This window comes from Podarcis erhardii, assembly GCF_964252035.2.
Source record: "Podarcis erhardii genome assembly, chromosome: 3".
NCBI lineage: Eukaryota > Metazoa > Chordata > Lepidosauria > Squamata > Lacertidae > Podarcis > Podarcis erhardii.
The window spans coordinates 116,435,959-116,451,971 of NC_138507.1; the positions used below are offsets into that span (position 1 = coordinate 116,435,959).

At 40.2% G+C, this 16,013-nt stretch overlaps 1 protein-coding gene and 1 long non-coding RNA gene across 5 annotated transcripts in view; one reads left to right on the plus strand and one right to left on the minus strand.

Moving 5' to 3' along the window:
* Nucleotides 1–238: 238 nt before the first annotated feature.
* Nucleotides 239–16,013, minus strand: part of XPO1 (exportin 1) — a 37,418-nt gene continuing 21,643 nt past the window's right edge. For all 4 annotated transcript variants that reach the window (XM_081854559.1, XM_081854560.1, XM_081854561.1 and 1 more), the window contains 21 exons: nucleotides 15,908–15,969; nucleotides 15,772–15,816; nucleotides 15,497–15,678; nucleotides 14,722–14,770; nucleotides 14,519–14,638; nucleotides 13,678–13,806; nucleotides 13,183–13,341; nucleotides 12,188–12,385; nucleotides 11,557–11,695; nucleotides 10,282–10,463; nucleotides 8,618–8,774; nucleotides 8,113–8,276; nucleotides 7,294–7,428; nucleotides 6,087–6,270; nucleotides 4,612–4,718; nucleotides 4,312–4,506; nucleotides 3,398–3,566; nucleotides 2,717–2,851; nucleotides 2,446–2,605; nucleotides 2,250–2,346; nucleotides 239–1,291 (listed from right to left, as the gene is read on the minus strand). In XM_081854559.1, coding sequence (XP_081710685.1) covers nucleotides 1,145–1,291; nucleotides 2,250–2,346; nucleotides 2,446–2,605; nucleotides 2,717–2,851; nucleotides 3,398–3,566; nucleotides 4,312–4,506; nucleotides 4,612–4,718; nucleotides 6,087–6,270; nucleotides 7,294–7,428; nucleotides 8,113–8,276; nucleotides 8,618–8,774; nucleotides 10,282–10,463; nucleotides 11,557–11,695; nucleotides 12,188–12,385; nucleotides 13,183–13,341; nucleotides 13,678–13,806; nucleotides 14,519–14,638; nucleotides 14,722–14,770; nucleotides 15,497–15,678; nucleotides 15,772–15,816; nucleotides 15,908–15,969 — 2,915 coding nt within the window. In that variant the 3' untranslated portion in view covers nucleotides 239–1,144. The remainder of the gene's footprint in view (nucleotides 1,292–2,249; nucleotides 2,347–2,445; nucleotides 2,606–2,716; nucleotides 2,852–3,397; nucleotides 3,567–4,311; nucleotides 4,507–4,611; nucleotides 4,719–6,086; nucleotides 6,271–7,293; nucleotides 7,429–8,112; nucleotides 8,277–8,617; nucleotides 8,775–10,281; nucleotides 10,464–11,556; nucleotides 11,696–12,187; nucleotides 12,386–13,182; nucleotides 13,342–13,677; nucleotides 13,807–14,518; nucleotides 14,639–14,721; nucleotides 14,771–15,496; nucleotides 15,679–15,771; nucleotides 15,817–15,907; nucleotides 15,970–16,013) is intronic.
* LOC309338142 overlaps nucleotides 10,692–16,013 on the plus strand; it is a 61,956-nt gene continuing 56,634 nt past the window's right edge. Inside the window, exon 1 of the long non-coding RNA XR_014154755.1 lies at nucleotides 10,692–10,816. This is a non-coding gene — a long non-coding RNA (uncharacterized lncRNA). The remainder of the gene's footprint in view (nucleotides 10,817–16,013) is intronic.

Consider the following 16,013-nt stretch of genomic DNA (forward strand, 5'->3'; position numbering starts at 1 on the left):
GGGGAAAAAAGACAATGCTGGGCAGGCCATTTTGGGAGATGTGTTGAAAACCTACGTTTAAAGAACCAATTTGCAGAGCCACTTTCCTGCAGAGGAAGGTCCCACAGCCATTATGGGAGTCCCTGCCAGGTCTTGCAGGGTCCGTAACGGCATTCTTCTGCTACTCTAAATTCTACTTGAATTTTAAGGTGATCAGAGCGTTTAATCCAATAAAAGAATAAAGCCAAGGAAAGGAAAATAAATGTAAACCAAGTTTATTTTGCTTTTTAAGTAGTGTTCTTAAAGCACTACAGCATGGTAAACAATGTAATTAGTAGAAGTCATCTCAAAAGCCAGAATTCTTCTTTAATGAGCTTGTTAAAAAGATGCAGCCTAGTCTAACAGGATAAATATTTTAACCATTTCACTTCGAGTTAATGAAGGCTCACAAATGAGCAACACTCCTCATTGAGGAAAACAAAAAGCTGTTGTCGACAAAGCGACAGCACACACACAAAAACAAAAGAACTGTGTAAAAATAACTAACTGTACTGTGTTCCCATACTCTTTTTTTTTCCAAGTTGCTTTACAATGGGATGATATGCACATGATCTTGCTGCAAACTTGCCATACAACTTGCAAATACCAGTAAGCCTAGCCTTGCCACTCAGCCCAAAAGCTGCTCATGTCTGATGCAGCACTCACCATCCTATACCTAACAATTAATCTGATGGACTATACTCATTTACCCTTTTCTTCTAGACTGCAGGACAGGCTAGTAAGAAAGTGTTCCCTAATTGAAAAAAAAAAAATCTGTGTTCTAACTGGAAAATGTATAATTTTGCAATAGACTTTACAAGTTATATGTTTTGCCTCTTTTACCCTTAGCCACAAAATGGGCATGAAGTGTTTTTTTTATTTTTAAAATGCCTTAATTTCCAACTTCATGCAAATCTAAATAAAGATGACCAAAACAAAAAAGCTTAAACAATGGAAGGATATTTCACAGAAAATTTCTTATACAAAAACACATAAGAAAAAAGGGCCACTAGGTGACATCTTAAATTTACAAATTGGCATCATTTTGGTCAACAAATATCCAAGTCCTGTTTTCTTTTACAACAAAGCAGCTGTACAGAAAGAAAACAGTGCAACTGGTTATTTTTTAATCACACATTTCCTCAGGAATTTCATGTGGATTAAGGATGCCAGGGACAGACATCTGAAGTTTGTGTTTCTCCTCCTGAGCCTGTCGAAGAGCTGTCTCTCTTTCTTCCAGGAATAAGTCAGACGTGTCTTCACCTGCAAATTCCTGTGAGAATAAAGCAGATGAGAAAATCCATTATAATCCAAACATCCGGCAAATATCATTCAAAGCTAGAAAGGCAGAAGGTAGTTACAATGCAAAGTTGCAGAACTTGGATGGATATATATATATATATATATATATATATATATATATATATATATGAATGAATGAGAGATAATTTTATGCAATAATTTGTTTAAAAACCACATTCAAGAGTGCCCTTATTGGCATCTGCATGTTTGAAACAGATAGTGACTTCTCATGTTAGAAAGCAAATGCCCTTATATTTTTGGTCCTCCAACTCAATCACCCTCAAGTCTCCTGTTCCCTTAAGTGATTCCAACTACTCTCCCTTGCTTGTCCTTCATACGTGAAAGCAACATACTTCCATCCAAGTCTATATAGTGCTCCCTCTCTTTTATTACATGCTGTCAAAGCCTACCTCTTCCATGAAACCTTTGACTGAACCCTTTAGTTTTGTTTCAGTAAAGGGCTATGTTTTACATTTATTCTTCCCCCGTTTTTGCCCTTCTACCGTGTCAAAAAAATAAACCGGAAGCTTTTTAAGGCAAGTACTTGTCGTTTTGCTTAAGACTACTCCTTAAAGCTAAATCACGTGTTCTTTTCTTTAACTGAAGAGTAAGTAAAGAAAAGCACATAATAATCACAGGGCAATATCATACTAGGTGTATGGGCATTAGTCTCCCTGCAGGTTGGAATTAGAAACTAAAGTTACCCAGCACTTTAGAAGTTGGCTACCTTTAACAATATGACAAAATTCACAGCATCAATATAGCAAATACAGAGCTTTTGTTTTGTAGCAACTGACTTGGCATACCAATCAATGGAGCACGACAGAAACTAGCAATACATAGGTCTCAACAACAACAAAAAGCCCCATAGTTTAGTCTACTTGAAGTCCCATATGCATTCAGAGTAAGAAAGGAAATTCCAGACATACCTTTATCTGTACCAGGAAGTCCCTAAGGTGTTCCTTGAAAGCAGGAATATCCTGATTTAAACTGAAGAGTCCTGTTACAAACAGTTTAACCTGTGCACTGAAGTAATAAAAAAAGAGACACACAGAGAAGAGCAATTAAGACCACTAGTAGTTGCACTCAAGTTCTATTTAACCTTTTAATTCTAAACACACTTACTCTTGAAGATGAGGAAATGCAGATTTAAGGAGATTAGCAACATACTCCTGAATAAACATTTGGTTGCTCACTGGATTTCCAGGGTTTAGAGGAGTACTTATTTTTCCTTCTTCTACTAAGTTGAACATGTATGCAAGAATTGATGCATGCATCGTCAAACCTGGTGAAAGCACACAAAGGAGAGTAATATTTAGATTAGAATGTATACAGCAACTGAACTCACCGTAGCTCAAGCCATACAGGTCTTCCATCCCACTCCACAATTACTTACCAGCAGTGTGAGACGTGTCTGTTACAACAGAGAAAATGTGCTGAAGAATGTCACAGAAGTAAGTCTGGTAAAAACTCTGGGCAGCAGCTTCTTCTTGTGCAACATTTTGTAAAAGTGTATAAAGGATCTGAAGGCCTAGAAGAAAGTACACGAAGCTATTCAAAATTTTCGTGTCTGTAGAAGTTATGTATTCTAGAAACCAAGTGAAGTACATAAAGTATATGAGCTACACAGAAGCAAATAAGTTATTAGTCTGGGAATTCCACTATTTAAATTAAATAATCAGACTCATTACTACCACATTTAAAATGAATGGACACATTTGGAGTGTCCACTTCACCAAACCTGGACTCAATAGAATTCTCATAAATTCTTGAGGGAAGCTTAAATCAAGTTTCAAATCTGTTTAGGCAGGTATATAGAACAGCCTCTTTTCAGAAATAGGTAAGAACACCCCCCCAAAACTTGGCCCTCCAGATGTTTTGGGACTAAAACTCCCATCATCCCTAGCTAACAGGATCAGGGATGATGGGAATTGTACTCCCAAAAAATATCTGGAGGGCCGAGTTTGGGGGTGCCTGGGTAAGAATCTACATGCCCACATGTTCTAGGCAGAGGATAGTTCAGCACAATTAGCTGACTTACTGAAGCATAAGAGTTCAGAAAATTAGGATAAGTCACCTGTATCTGCAACGTTTCTCATTGTGTGCTTGAAAGCCCAAATGATAGAATCCAGTACTAGTTTGAACTGTGCAGGTGGGATGGCCAGGAATGCTGGGAAGCAATGGGAGTTTACTGCTTGTAGTAGCAAGAAAAAGTTTGTTCTGTGTTCAGGATATTCTTCAAAGTCCTAATGGCAGAGGAAGGAGAAAACAGAAAAAATAATAATAATGTAAGTTACACAATATAGGCTGACCAAAACAAATTTTTAGAACTTCACATTACTTTAAAAAGCACCCCAAAGTAAAATAATCTAGGGCAGCAGCTGCACAACAGCTGCCACAGTTGTTTAAGAGCCCAAACCTAATTTTGAAAGAAGTTTCAAAACAATTCAAATCATGGTTTTATTTCAAGTTTTCAGCACTAGTGCATACCTGAGACAGACCAAAACTTTAAACTATACTCTACAGCCTAGTTTAATATATACTTTTTAACAATGGTTAAAACAATTGTTTCCTTAAAGTTGCTTCCAGTGAATGACTGAATACAGCGAGAATTCAATAAGCCATGAAATGAATGGAGAACTGTCAGAACATTTTTTGCTCAGTTTAAAGTTCTGTTATGCTTATTCGGGCAAGATTTTCAGAGATAGGTACCCTACATAAGTCAGGCTTAAGTATTTTGCCTTTCTTTTTACGGAAAGGCAACCAGTAAGTTTTTTATAAGGTTCCTTCTTAAGATTTTCTTTCCACCTCCAAGAAGAATAGCTCTAACAGCCACTACATGGCAAGCCTCTTCATGAGCAGCAGCCTATAAATGCTTCACACATACATTTACAAGGAACACTACAATTTCAAACAGAGACAACTGAATGTGGTTCACAGCAGTGAAGAAACTCAAAGCATTCCTGTTTGTTGCAGGACTTTGTGAATTACCTTATTGATCATATTTAACGTGCATTCAAAGACAGCATCAAATATCTGAGGTATTTCAGCAGTAATGTGTCCTCCCAGCTTGTTTACTATGATAGCCATTGTACTAAGCACTTCAGGCTCTCTGGCAGCTGGAACATTCCTCTGGTAATCAATAAGAACTGCATCCAGCAAAGGCGGAACAAAGTTTTCAGCTACCTAAAGAGAGAGAGAAACAGTTGTACTGTAACACAAGGCCTACTATACGTTTGAGTGTGCATTTGCCGTTCATTGAGGTTGCTGACACTTGAGAAGTCCACTTACCATCTGAGGATCATTGGATCGGCTCACCCAGCCAGAAATTAGTTTTAAAGTTTCCCTTTTTACTGTTCTCATACTTCTGATCAGAGGTTGCTTCGTAACCATTTCTCCTGGAAGATTTTGAGGTCAGTTACAACCCAGGAATACATACTTTGTAAAGCAATCCAAAAATATTTTTACCCCCCCCATCTAAAACCAATAAAACAACGAAATATGGCAGATAAAATCCAAGGCAAAGCAAGCAGCTGTGAAAACCTTGTAAAAATCAATTTGAACTTTAAACAGCAATTTTCCAACAGAACAATTTCAAAATCCAGTATTAAGATCACAAGAACTTCATATAAGCTCCAAAAACTTTATAGAAACAAATGTCTTAAGCAGAGGCTGGACCATGTATTATTTAGTTGAGATTCTTGCATTGCGTGCGCGCGCGTGGGGGGGGGTTGGACTAGATGACCCTCAGGGTTCCTTCCAACTCTACAATTCTACCTCAGAGTAAAAGTTCTGACCCTTTTATTATAGGGGCTACTGGACAGCATATACCATCCTTGGTACAAATCCCATCTCCCTTCCCACTCCATCCTGTGAAGGCTTTCCTCAACACTGACTTTAACCATGGTTAATTTATTTTCAAACACAGAAACAAGAAAGAAAGAAAGAAAGAAAGAAAGAAAGAAGGAAGGAAGGAAGGAAGGAAGGAAAGAAAGACAGACAGACTAGTAGCAAGTTAAAAGTTTGTCTTAGCAATGGTTAAGGAATTGGTAAAGTTGCATATGCACCAACCCTGCATGGAAGTTTGTATGACCCTTAAAGAAACACCCCATCTTAACAATCAAAGCCAGCAAGCTGAAAAAGGAGCATCACTTTCAAAAAAACGTCCTGCCTTTAACACTTGCTTTTGTATTGCAATGCTTCCTCATGTGAAACCATGTTGATTCTTATATAGGCAATTTGATGTGTTGTAGTAAGTTCTGTGACCACACCATGCAAGGGTTCCCCTATCCCATCCATTCATTAAATTTAATCTTGTACTAACCACCCTTGGCTTTTCAAACAACATACACCATTCCATCACTTCATCCGTGTCTTTTACCCAAGCTACCGTATTTTTCGCTCTATTAGACGCACCTAGTTTTTAGGGGAGGAAAACCAAGAAATAAGAAAGCAACGCAAAGCCTCCTGAGCGAGGAGGGAGCGCTCCTCCCTCTTCGCTCAGGAGGCTTTGCGGGGCTATCCCTGAAGCCAGGAGAGTGCGCACCGATTCCTCTTGCCCTCCTGGCTTCAGCGAATGCAAGCCTCCTGGCTTTCCCCCCACCTCCCGCAAAAGACAGGGATAGCCGCGCGAAGCCTCCGCAGGGGAGCAGGATGACGGCTCCCCGCTGCCCTGCTAAGGCAGAAGCTAGAAGTTCTGGCTTTTTGGGTAGCCCGTGAAGCCTCTGCATACTCCAAATACTTATGTTAAAGCCAGTAATACTCACCGTTTGCCTGAATAGCTGCAGAAATGTTTTCACTGAGGCACTTGTACACATTCAGCATATCCAAGTAGATTCTGCCCAGCTGAATCACAAAGGGATGCCCAACAGCTTTACACGCCCGCACATTTGTTTTCAGAATGCTCCCCAATTGCTTAACAGTTTCAGAGTCCTTTAGGATATCAACGTTCTGTGGAAAAAAAGTAAACCTTGCATATATATATATATTTCCTGCTACTTGATTCGGTATTTTATTCTATCATTTTTTAGCTGTGTTGCATGTCACCTGGAACACTATGTTAAAACGAAATGTAATAATAGTAATAGTAATAAATTAATTCTCTTCCTCCTCCCTGGCCAGCATGAAAATAGTCTGCTGGTTTGGGGGCGGGGGGGAGAGACAGAGAGACAGAATTAATTCCTTCATTCCCAGCGCAGAAATGACAGACTGATGAAGCCATGCCTTTTCTATTAATTCATTAATTACATTTGGATACCACCCTATACCAGTAGATCCCAGGGTGGTTCTTCTATCAGCTGCATTTGTAACCTGCTCAAGTTTTTCTTTACTAGCCTGCATTTTGCTTACTAGGAGGGTGGTAGCAGCTTGTAAGTCTGGGGCGGGGCAGTGCTTAAGGCGGCTGCCTTTAGCCACATTAGCCGATGCCTCTCTCACACACATAGCAAATGTTCTCATATTTCGCACCACATCTCCATAGAATTCCACCAGAGTCTTGGAAGGCAGGTCAATCTCATTTCAGCACTGCCCACCAAAGGATGGGTCCAAATGATATGCATAAAGTTAGTAATGACATGCTTCATCAGCCTTCTGTGAACTGGAAAAAAATATATATACTCCTTTTGTCCACTATGATCTATGAAGGTTGCTACAATTTTGCTATGGCGAAGCAGAAACTGCAAGTTACAGAAGGCCGAACGGTAAAACTGAAAGTAAAATTAATGTGTTTTAGATCCATACATGGAATGAAGTAGTTTGTGTAACTTTACACAACTCGGGGCAATAAAAGCTTTGAAAATTGGGAGTAAATTATTTGAAGCACCACTGATTTGGGTGACCACTGCCATGGCAGCCATTTTGTAGCTGGTCAAACCATCAAGGCAGCCATTTTGTTGTGGCTCACATGACACGCTCACATATGCAAGTGTCTCCGTATGTTCAAAATAAAGGAAACCCAATAGAGAATATACTTACTTTTGTGGCCTGTTGAATTATGCTGTCCCATACTTGATTAGGAAGTAACATGTATTTCTCTATCAAATGCTCTTGTACTGTCTGGTCAGTCTGTGCTCCAATCATGTATCCAACTGCTTCGTAGAAAGTATGCACCTAGTTGAGGTATCAAATGTACCAAAACATATAGCTGAATATGCTAAAATATGGTAGGCCTATACATGCATTTCAGACTGGTATTTAAAACAGGTGCATTTATTTAAATTATCTGTTCAACGGTGAAGCTGCATATTCTTCTAAAACATGTGAATTATTATTGCTCAAAAATAAGTAGGGCCTTTTTAGAACCACATGAACTTAGGCTAACAGTGCACCAAGGACTCAGATTTCCCACTATGGAACAAAGACCACCTACTTTACTATGCAGAAAATTTGGCATTTATATAGCTATCTAGATGTGAATGCTATAGGACTATTTTGGGCAGAGGAGAACTTAACAACAAACCAGCCATTTGCAGCTTGCCACTGCTTTGTACCATGCACATGTATCCCAAAGCTCCAAAACCACTGTTTTAAGTCCAAAAGTGCTCTTCTGTGAGTGCAAGAGCTACTTCATATGCAAAACACTGACACAGAATTCATTCCAAGCTTTCTCCATACATCTTTCATTTTAAGTTAGGGGTGGAGAAACTATCAGCTCAAAGGCTGCACTTCTTTATAGGTCAAAACCTTATAGGGGCTACATTATCAGTGGGCAGAGGCAATATTGACAGACCAACAGCTGTCCACCCTCAGGCCCAAGGTTCTATATTCCTGTTTTTATAAAGTTGAGTGACATACCTGTTGTGGTTGAAGGTCACAAATGATTGTATTAATGTTGTTCAGGATCTCGTCAATGAATGGCATGACCTCTCCCACCTGGACTTGAACAAAGTGTCTGCGGCATTTCTGCGCTATTTTTATAAAAGTATCGCAAGCCATGTCTTGGACACCATCGTGGGTTTCTATAGCAGAGCAAGAGAAAAGTTGTGGATACCAAAAATTACTGGATACAACGTGCTGCTGTTTCTCAGGTTTCATCTTTCCACAGAAATCTTGCAAAAGTTGGCCTATTTCTCTTTTCTAAATTTAAGTAATATTTTCGTGTCTTCTATTGGGGCTTAAGGAAATGAAATTGGAATAGAGGTGCTACTCAGAATCTTGAGTCAAATGAACACATTACTGCTTCTCAAAGTCTTATAATGTTAAGGTAGTCTAGGATCAAAAGCAGTTAACTATTTCAAAATTTAGACTGCAAGAAATATTTGTTACTGTGAAAACAAAGTGAGAATTCCAGATAAATTACCATGCATAAATTCAAAGAGCTTGTTAACAACAGTCTTCAGAAATTTCCAGTGGGCTCTCAGAAACCTTGGATATTGCCCTACTATATACATTATATTGGATGCAATAATAGCTTTATTATCCTTCCCTCGCTTTTGCTCGCAAAGTCCCAGAAGGTCCTACAAAAAGAAAGAAAGAAAGAAAGAAAGAAAGAAAGAAAGAAAGAAGGAGTTGCACTGTTAGAAGTTAAATTTAAAAGCATTTTTTCTATTCACAGTTTGCAGCATCCAGAATATTTTATAGAACCTCTACAAAGTCCTCATTTTTCTTTTCAATAAATGCCTGCATTACCGTAGAGGCTTCTCCTTTTCTCAAATAGAAGGGAAGCACACTCTGGCCCCCACTAAGGGCTACTGGGATGTGTGTGTGTGTGTTTTGATGGGGTTCTTTTGCATTATTACAATCTATTGCAAGTTGCCTTGAGGATCTTCCATCAAAAGGTGTTGTACAAGTCTTAAAATAACTTCAGCATGTCTACATTTAAGTGTGTTGACTCCAAGACAATAATTGAGGCTGCATCAGCAACAGAAGCTGCATGTTACCTTTATGAAATCCCGCCTTCCTTGGAGTTAACTCTGGCCACTGGTAAGATTAGCATTCCCTAGAACCTTTGTTCAGATAAGGTAAAGGTAAAGGAACCCCTGCCTGTACGGGCCAGTCTTGACAGACTCTAGGGTTGTGCGCTCATCTCACTCTATAGGCCGGGAGCCAGCGCTGTCCGCAGACACTTCCGGGTCACGTGGCCAGCGTGACGAAGCTGCATCTGGCGAGCCAGCGCAGCACACGGAACGCTGTTTACCTTCCCGCTGGTAAGCGGTCCCTATTTATCTACTTCCACCCGGGGGTGCTTTCGAACTGCTAGGTTGACAGGCGCTGGGACCAAACAACGGGAGCGCACCCTGCCGCGGGGATTCGAACCGCCGACCATGCGATCGGCAAGTCCTAGGCGCTGAGGTTTTTGTTCAAATACTGCTTTTTAAAACAGACTATGTTGCACCTCTTTCTGGAAAATCTGGTTTGCTTCCCCCCAAGAGCTACTAACATTTCTCTATCCAGCTATATGCTATACATGGTGCTGACTCTGAAGATGGTTTAGAAACTTCAACTGCTGCAGAGTTCAGCGGCCATATTTGAGCACATTACACCAATCCTGGCCCGAATGCACAGGCTGCTAATTAGTTTCTGGTCCCAATTCAAACTGCCGGTTTTGACCTATAAAGCCCAAAATGGCTCAGGACCGAAGTACCTCAAGGACCACCTCTCCACATATGAACCAACCCAGACACCGAGATAATCATTTCAAGCCCTTCTCTGTGTGCCTCCTCCACAAGAGGTCCAGAGGATGGTAATATGAGAACGGGTCTTTTTTGCAGTAGCTACCCATTTGTGGAATACTTTCCCCAGTGAGGCTCACATGGCACATTTGTTACATATAGGTGCCAGGCAAAAACATTCTCTTTCTCCGAGGCCTTTGGATAATTAATTGATGGCCTTTTAAACTGTGTGGGGATGGGGGTGGCTGGGTCGTGATTTTGTTTGTTCTTATATTACATATTTTTGTTTTTTCATATTGTAAACTGCCCTGCGATGCTCAGATGAAGAGCAGTGTAGAAACGTAATAAATACCTTTATTACTGTCACAAGAAACCTCTTCTCATCTTCTTCATGCATTGCCCCACTGATTGAGCCTATGGCCCAACATAGAGTGTTTAGATTTTTCCATGACCATTCGGTACCGTTTACTTGATTGTGAAGTTTCTCTGTCATTATTCGCTCAGTATCTGCGTAATCCAAATGGGTAAGGTAAACTAGAAAAAGAAAAATTGGTCATATATGAAAATGAGCATTACATATTTTCAGGGTTTCAGAGTAACATCTATGCTTAAGAAATATACCATATTTTTCGCTCTATAAGACGCACGAGACCACAAGACGCACCTAGTTTTTGGAGGAGGAAAACAGAAAAAAAAAATAAAAAAAATTCTGAATCTCAGAAGCCAGAACAGCAAGAGGGATCGCTGTGCAGTGAAAGCAGCAATCCCTCTTGCTGTTCTGGCTTCTGGGATAGCTGCGCAGCCTGCATTCACTCCATAAGACGCACACACATTTCCCCTTACTTTTTAGGAGGGAAAAAGTGAGTCTTATAGAGCAAAAAAATACGGTAGTTAATATTTAAAGATAAAAGTGCTGTAGTGCTTGTATATTTACTTAATCACACACAGTTCATCCAAACATCACAATACTATACACTATTCAATACTATAAGTGGGTATAGGTTTAAAGTAAGTGTTCACATAATTATATTTCACTATACAGTGGTACCTCTGGTTAAGAACTTAATTTTTTCCGGAAGTCCGTTCTTAACCTGACGTACCACTTTAGCTAATGGGGCTTTCTGCTGCCGCCGCACCGCCAGAGCATGATTTCTGTTCTCATCCTGAAGCAAAGTTCTTACCCGAGGTACTATTTCTGGGTTAGTGGAGTCTGTAACCTGAAGCGTCTGTAACCCAAGGTACCACTGTACAGCCATGTTATTATACATAGTTAGGGTAACTAAAGGGTGCCCTGCAGTTCCCCTAAGGTTATGGGGCTCTCTGCCAAGTAAGGCATATTAAGCATGCATTAGCTAGATTTTTGTAAAAGCAATATAGGCCCTAGTTGGTCTCCTAGGCTTCTGTAGGCATTTGTGACCTAATTTACCAAGCACATGATGACCACCAAGACAGAGCTAACATCATAAAGACTTTATCTAATAAGGACTTCAGGCAGTACCTGAAATTAAATCATAGTTGACAGAAGCATGCAGAACAAATCTGCATTAAATCGTTTACAAAGAGCTACAAGACACATTTATGCCCCTGGGATGATCATGCAGTTGCAGGCAACTATTTTTTAACTTACCTAGTGTTTCTCTCATGTTTTTGTACAAATTGATAGAATCTGTGTCTTTCATGAATTCTCGGACAACTTCCCCCTGGTCATTTTCTACAACAAGCACTTCCTCTGGTTTTGCCATGCGGCTAACCATCAACAACCGCACCTATATTTGGGGGGACGGACGGACGGACAGGGAAACACACACAAATAAGTTTTTTCGTACCAGAATATTGCTAAATATCTTTACACTTATTTTTTTAACAAGCAGCAGGTGCACTCACCATGAGGCAGGCACACATTCCAATTAATGTCATCTGACTGCAGCAAGAAGGCTTCCTACCTTGTGACTTTATAAAGGATTGATATTGTTTTTATTTTAAGTGCCATGAACCATGAAAACCCGCCTAATATTTTTCACAATACTAGGGAAAACCCAGCTGGATGGATGGGGTATAAATAATAAATTATTATTATTGTTATGATAATTATTATTATAGTTCAGAGAAATAAGCCCAAACTTTACGAGCTGAAGCAGTAAACTCCTATGAAATAATTTTGGAACTACTTCTGAATAAATCAAGCCACCAGACATTCAGAAGAATGATTAGGCTCAACTATGACAGAGACTATAAGCCAGTTGGAAGATTCCTATTACCTTAGACAGAACAGGAAGATAAAGTTGTCTCCGGGGAGGAACATCAAAATGCTGGGTCCCCGAGAGTAATGGCGAAGCAGATGTTGAAAATGGGCTCTCTCTATATAGTTCAGCAGCCAGGTGATTCCAGTACTCCAGACAAATCTTAAAGATTTCTGTTTCTTCAACTTCAGATACCAGCAGCATGTAATGAAGGGCCTAAAGTAAATTTATGGTGATTACTTTATTGACATATGAAAGGGCTAAGCATATATAAAAACTGGCAACTTTAACATCTGATCGGTTTTTGGTGGAGCATCTCAAAAATGCTTTTGACTAAGTTCTCAGCCAAAAAAACACAAGTCCTCATCCTTGGAATGAATACAAAAGGGCAACTGGCATTGTGTCAGAACTAAGTACTGACAGCAGGAGAAGAGCTCTTACTATTGCGAGAAGCAAAGCTACAGGGAACCAGGCAGAGGGCCTTCTCAGTAGTGACGCCCGCCCTGTGGAACACCCTCCCATCAGATGTCAAAGAGATAAACAACTACCTGACATTCAGAAGACACCTTAAGGCAGCCCTGTTCAGGGAAGTTTTTAATGTATGACTTATTAGTGTATCTTTGGTCTTTGTGGAAGCCGCCCAGAGTGGCTGGGGAACCCCAGCCAGATGGGCGGGGTACAAATAAATTATTATTATTATTATTATTATTATTATTATTATTATTATTATTATTTCACAAGGTAAACAATTACTAGACTAGAAATGCTGGAGAACTCCCTTTGAGAACTGCACAGCCCAAACACAAATACTGGGACCAGGCCAACCGTGCAGCTGGCAAAGGAGCTCACATTTGAGTCACAAATTTACCCTGTCTACAAATCCAAGTTAAGTCTGCCATCATGCTTTACTCAGTTCTTGACCCAACTTACTTTTCAGTAAAGACAATGAGGTACAGAGGACACCAAAACAACAACACATACAAGTAAGAAGCAAGCAAACTGGGAAAACTTACTTCCATTAATGTCTCCCTTAGATTTAAACGTTTTTCTATAAGTTGACCATGCTCTTTCAGAAAGGTACAGAGAAACAAACTGAGATTCTGGATGAAATTCTGCTCATCGTCTTTTCCATTGGAGTATGCAAGTCGAATATTGGTGTTCAAAGGAAGCATCTAAGAGCAATAGAAATCAAAATTATAATCTGGTAGTCATGTAAATGCCAATGGTGTCATCAACTACACACACTTTGGACTGCTGCTCTAAATAGCTCCACTGAGATCAATGGGGTTTCACCCCATGTGGACGTTTCTGCACAACTTGGCATACGATCCACCAATAAGATTCATTAACTCCTCAAATGTTGCATACAAGGGGAAAAATACTGGGATTCCACAAGATTTACTTCCAATGAAATCTTGGTATCCAGCTGAAGAATTTGATAGGAACCAACTGCTTCAAAGAACTGCCACCCACTCTAATATAAGTTTGGGAGGAGGAGGAGAAATTACCTGTTTCAGCTGCATCATCGTCAAGGTAAAGAGTGTGACAAACTGTTCCTCATACTGACTTACACTGACACCAGCAATCTCTGTGAGGCACTTCAAGGAGACATTTCGGAACATAGGGACATTTAAAAACTGTAAAAGAAAAAATATGCATAGAAGTTACACCAGTGTGGTGTAGTGGTTAAGAGTGGTAGTCTCGTAATCTGGGGAACCGGGTTCGCGTCTCCGCTCCTCCACATGCAGCTGCTGGGTGACCGTGGGCTAGTCACACTTCTTTGAAGTCTCTCAGTCCCACTCACCTCACAGAGTGTTTGTTGTGGGGGAGGAAGGGAAAGGAGAATGTTAGCCGCTTTGAGACTCCTTAAAGGGAGTGAAAGGCGGGATATCAAATCCAAACTCTTCTTCTTCTTCTTCACTTATTAGCTACAATCAGCAAATTTTCCCTCTTAGTGGTTATTTAGGTAAAAGGTAAAGGTACCCTTGACCATTAGGGTCCAGGCGCGGACGACTCTGGAGTTGTGCGCTCATCTCGCTCTATAGGCCGAGGGAGCCGGAGTTTGTCCACAGACAGCTTCCGGGTCATGTGGCCAGCATGACTAAGCTGCTTCTAGCGAACCAGAGCAGTGCACAGAAACGCTGTTTACCTTCCTGCCAGAGTGGTACCTATTTATCTACTTGCACTTGACGTGCTTTCGAACTGGTGGGCAGGAGTTGGGACCGAACAACGGGAGCTCACCCCGTTGCAGGGATTCGAACCACCGACCTTCTGATCGGCAAGTCCTAGGCTCTGTGGTTTAGACCACAGTACCACCACATGGTTATTTAGTTTAGAGGAAATACTCACTTTGTATATTAGCGTGCTGATCAGCTTGGTCTCAAAAATATAGCCCAGTGGAATCCAGTTGAGGAATCGAAGCAAAGTTTCCAAAGTCGCATGAACAAGGGGAGCATTTTGAGAGTTTTCCTGTTAACAAAGCTACATATAAGCAAATCTGTCTTTATAATAATGTGACCATTTTACAAAGATTGTATTGCAATAAAGCTTACCATCACAAATTGACACAGCTGAAATATCTGTGAGAACTCATTGCACATACTAGAAGAAATAGAGAGAGAAAATCAGCAACTAACAACAACAACAACAATTTTATTATTTGTACTCTGCCAATCTGAATGGGTTGCCCCAGCCACTCTGGGCAGTTTCTAACAAATAAAAAAACATAATAAAACATTAGATTAAAAAGCAACGTTACAAGTTGCAATATAAAATGCCTCTACCATGTTTAATACGTCATACTACTGCAAAGACATTTGTTACTACTTTAGAGGTTTTGCAGGATAGCCCAAGCAAACACCAGCAGATTACAAAGTACCAATTCAAGCAAAGGCAAGAACCTGCAGATATGTGCAGTAAGCCTGCAACTTTCATGCAGTTAACTTGTGCATATTCAGCTTGCACACTTGGCAAATAGATAAATATCCAGGGGAAAACAGACTTTGGCAATCCCACCCACCACTGAACCCAATGCATTTTTGGACTATATACAATTTTGGCTTTAGGCACGATCCCCAGAACGTAACCCCCATGTAAGTTGTGGGCTTACTGTATTGCTTCTGAAGTCTATCTTTTAAGAGCAGAAGTTGCAAAACAGTTTTATTTCTACATCACAAACTTAGAGACATATAAGCTCTGTTTAGAGTTTAGGGAAAGAGACAGTTACAATATATTGCCTCCAAATACCTGCAAGGAAAGCTGGTGGATAAAACAGATGGGCAACAGCCCACTTAGGTACAGTATATGGGGGGGGGGGACACTACTTGCCTGTCCTTTAAGTGTTTGGCTTTTACTTGAGTTATTTGTCCACTGGAAAAGTCAAACACCTCTTCACTGAGCAGTTTTAAGATCACCATGTTGTTCTGACAAAGGCTCTCACTTGTCCTGCTGGCCCCAACTATGTCACTGATGAATGTTGGCCAATGTTTTGGCCATTCTTGTTTTAGTATCTGCAAAGCATGAGAACCCCATGTGGTATAAGATTAGTTTTCTTCTGATAAAACCTTCATAACTAGTATTTTTAGGTTGGAGACGAAACTTACCTGAACAAGAATCATGTTTAACTTCCCTATGTATACTTTCTCTTTCTAGAGGAAGCAAAGAAAAAAGAGTTAGGGCCTGATTTCACTTCATCAGAAAGGAGCCCACTTCCCAGTCCCCTAGAGAAATCTCACTTACTTCAACACATGATGGATCGGATGAAGTCTTGATAATTAAGCCAACAACGTATTTTTTGATACCTACAAAATATTTTTTAAAAGTTTGTAAACTATCAAACAACAAA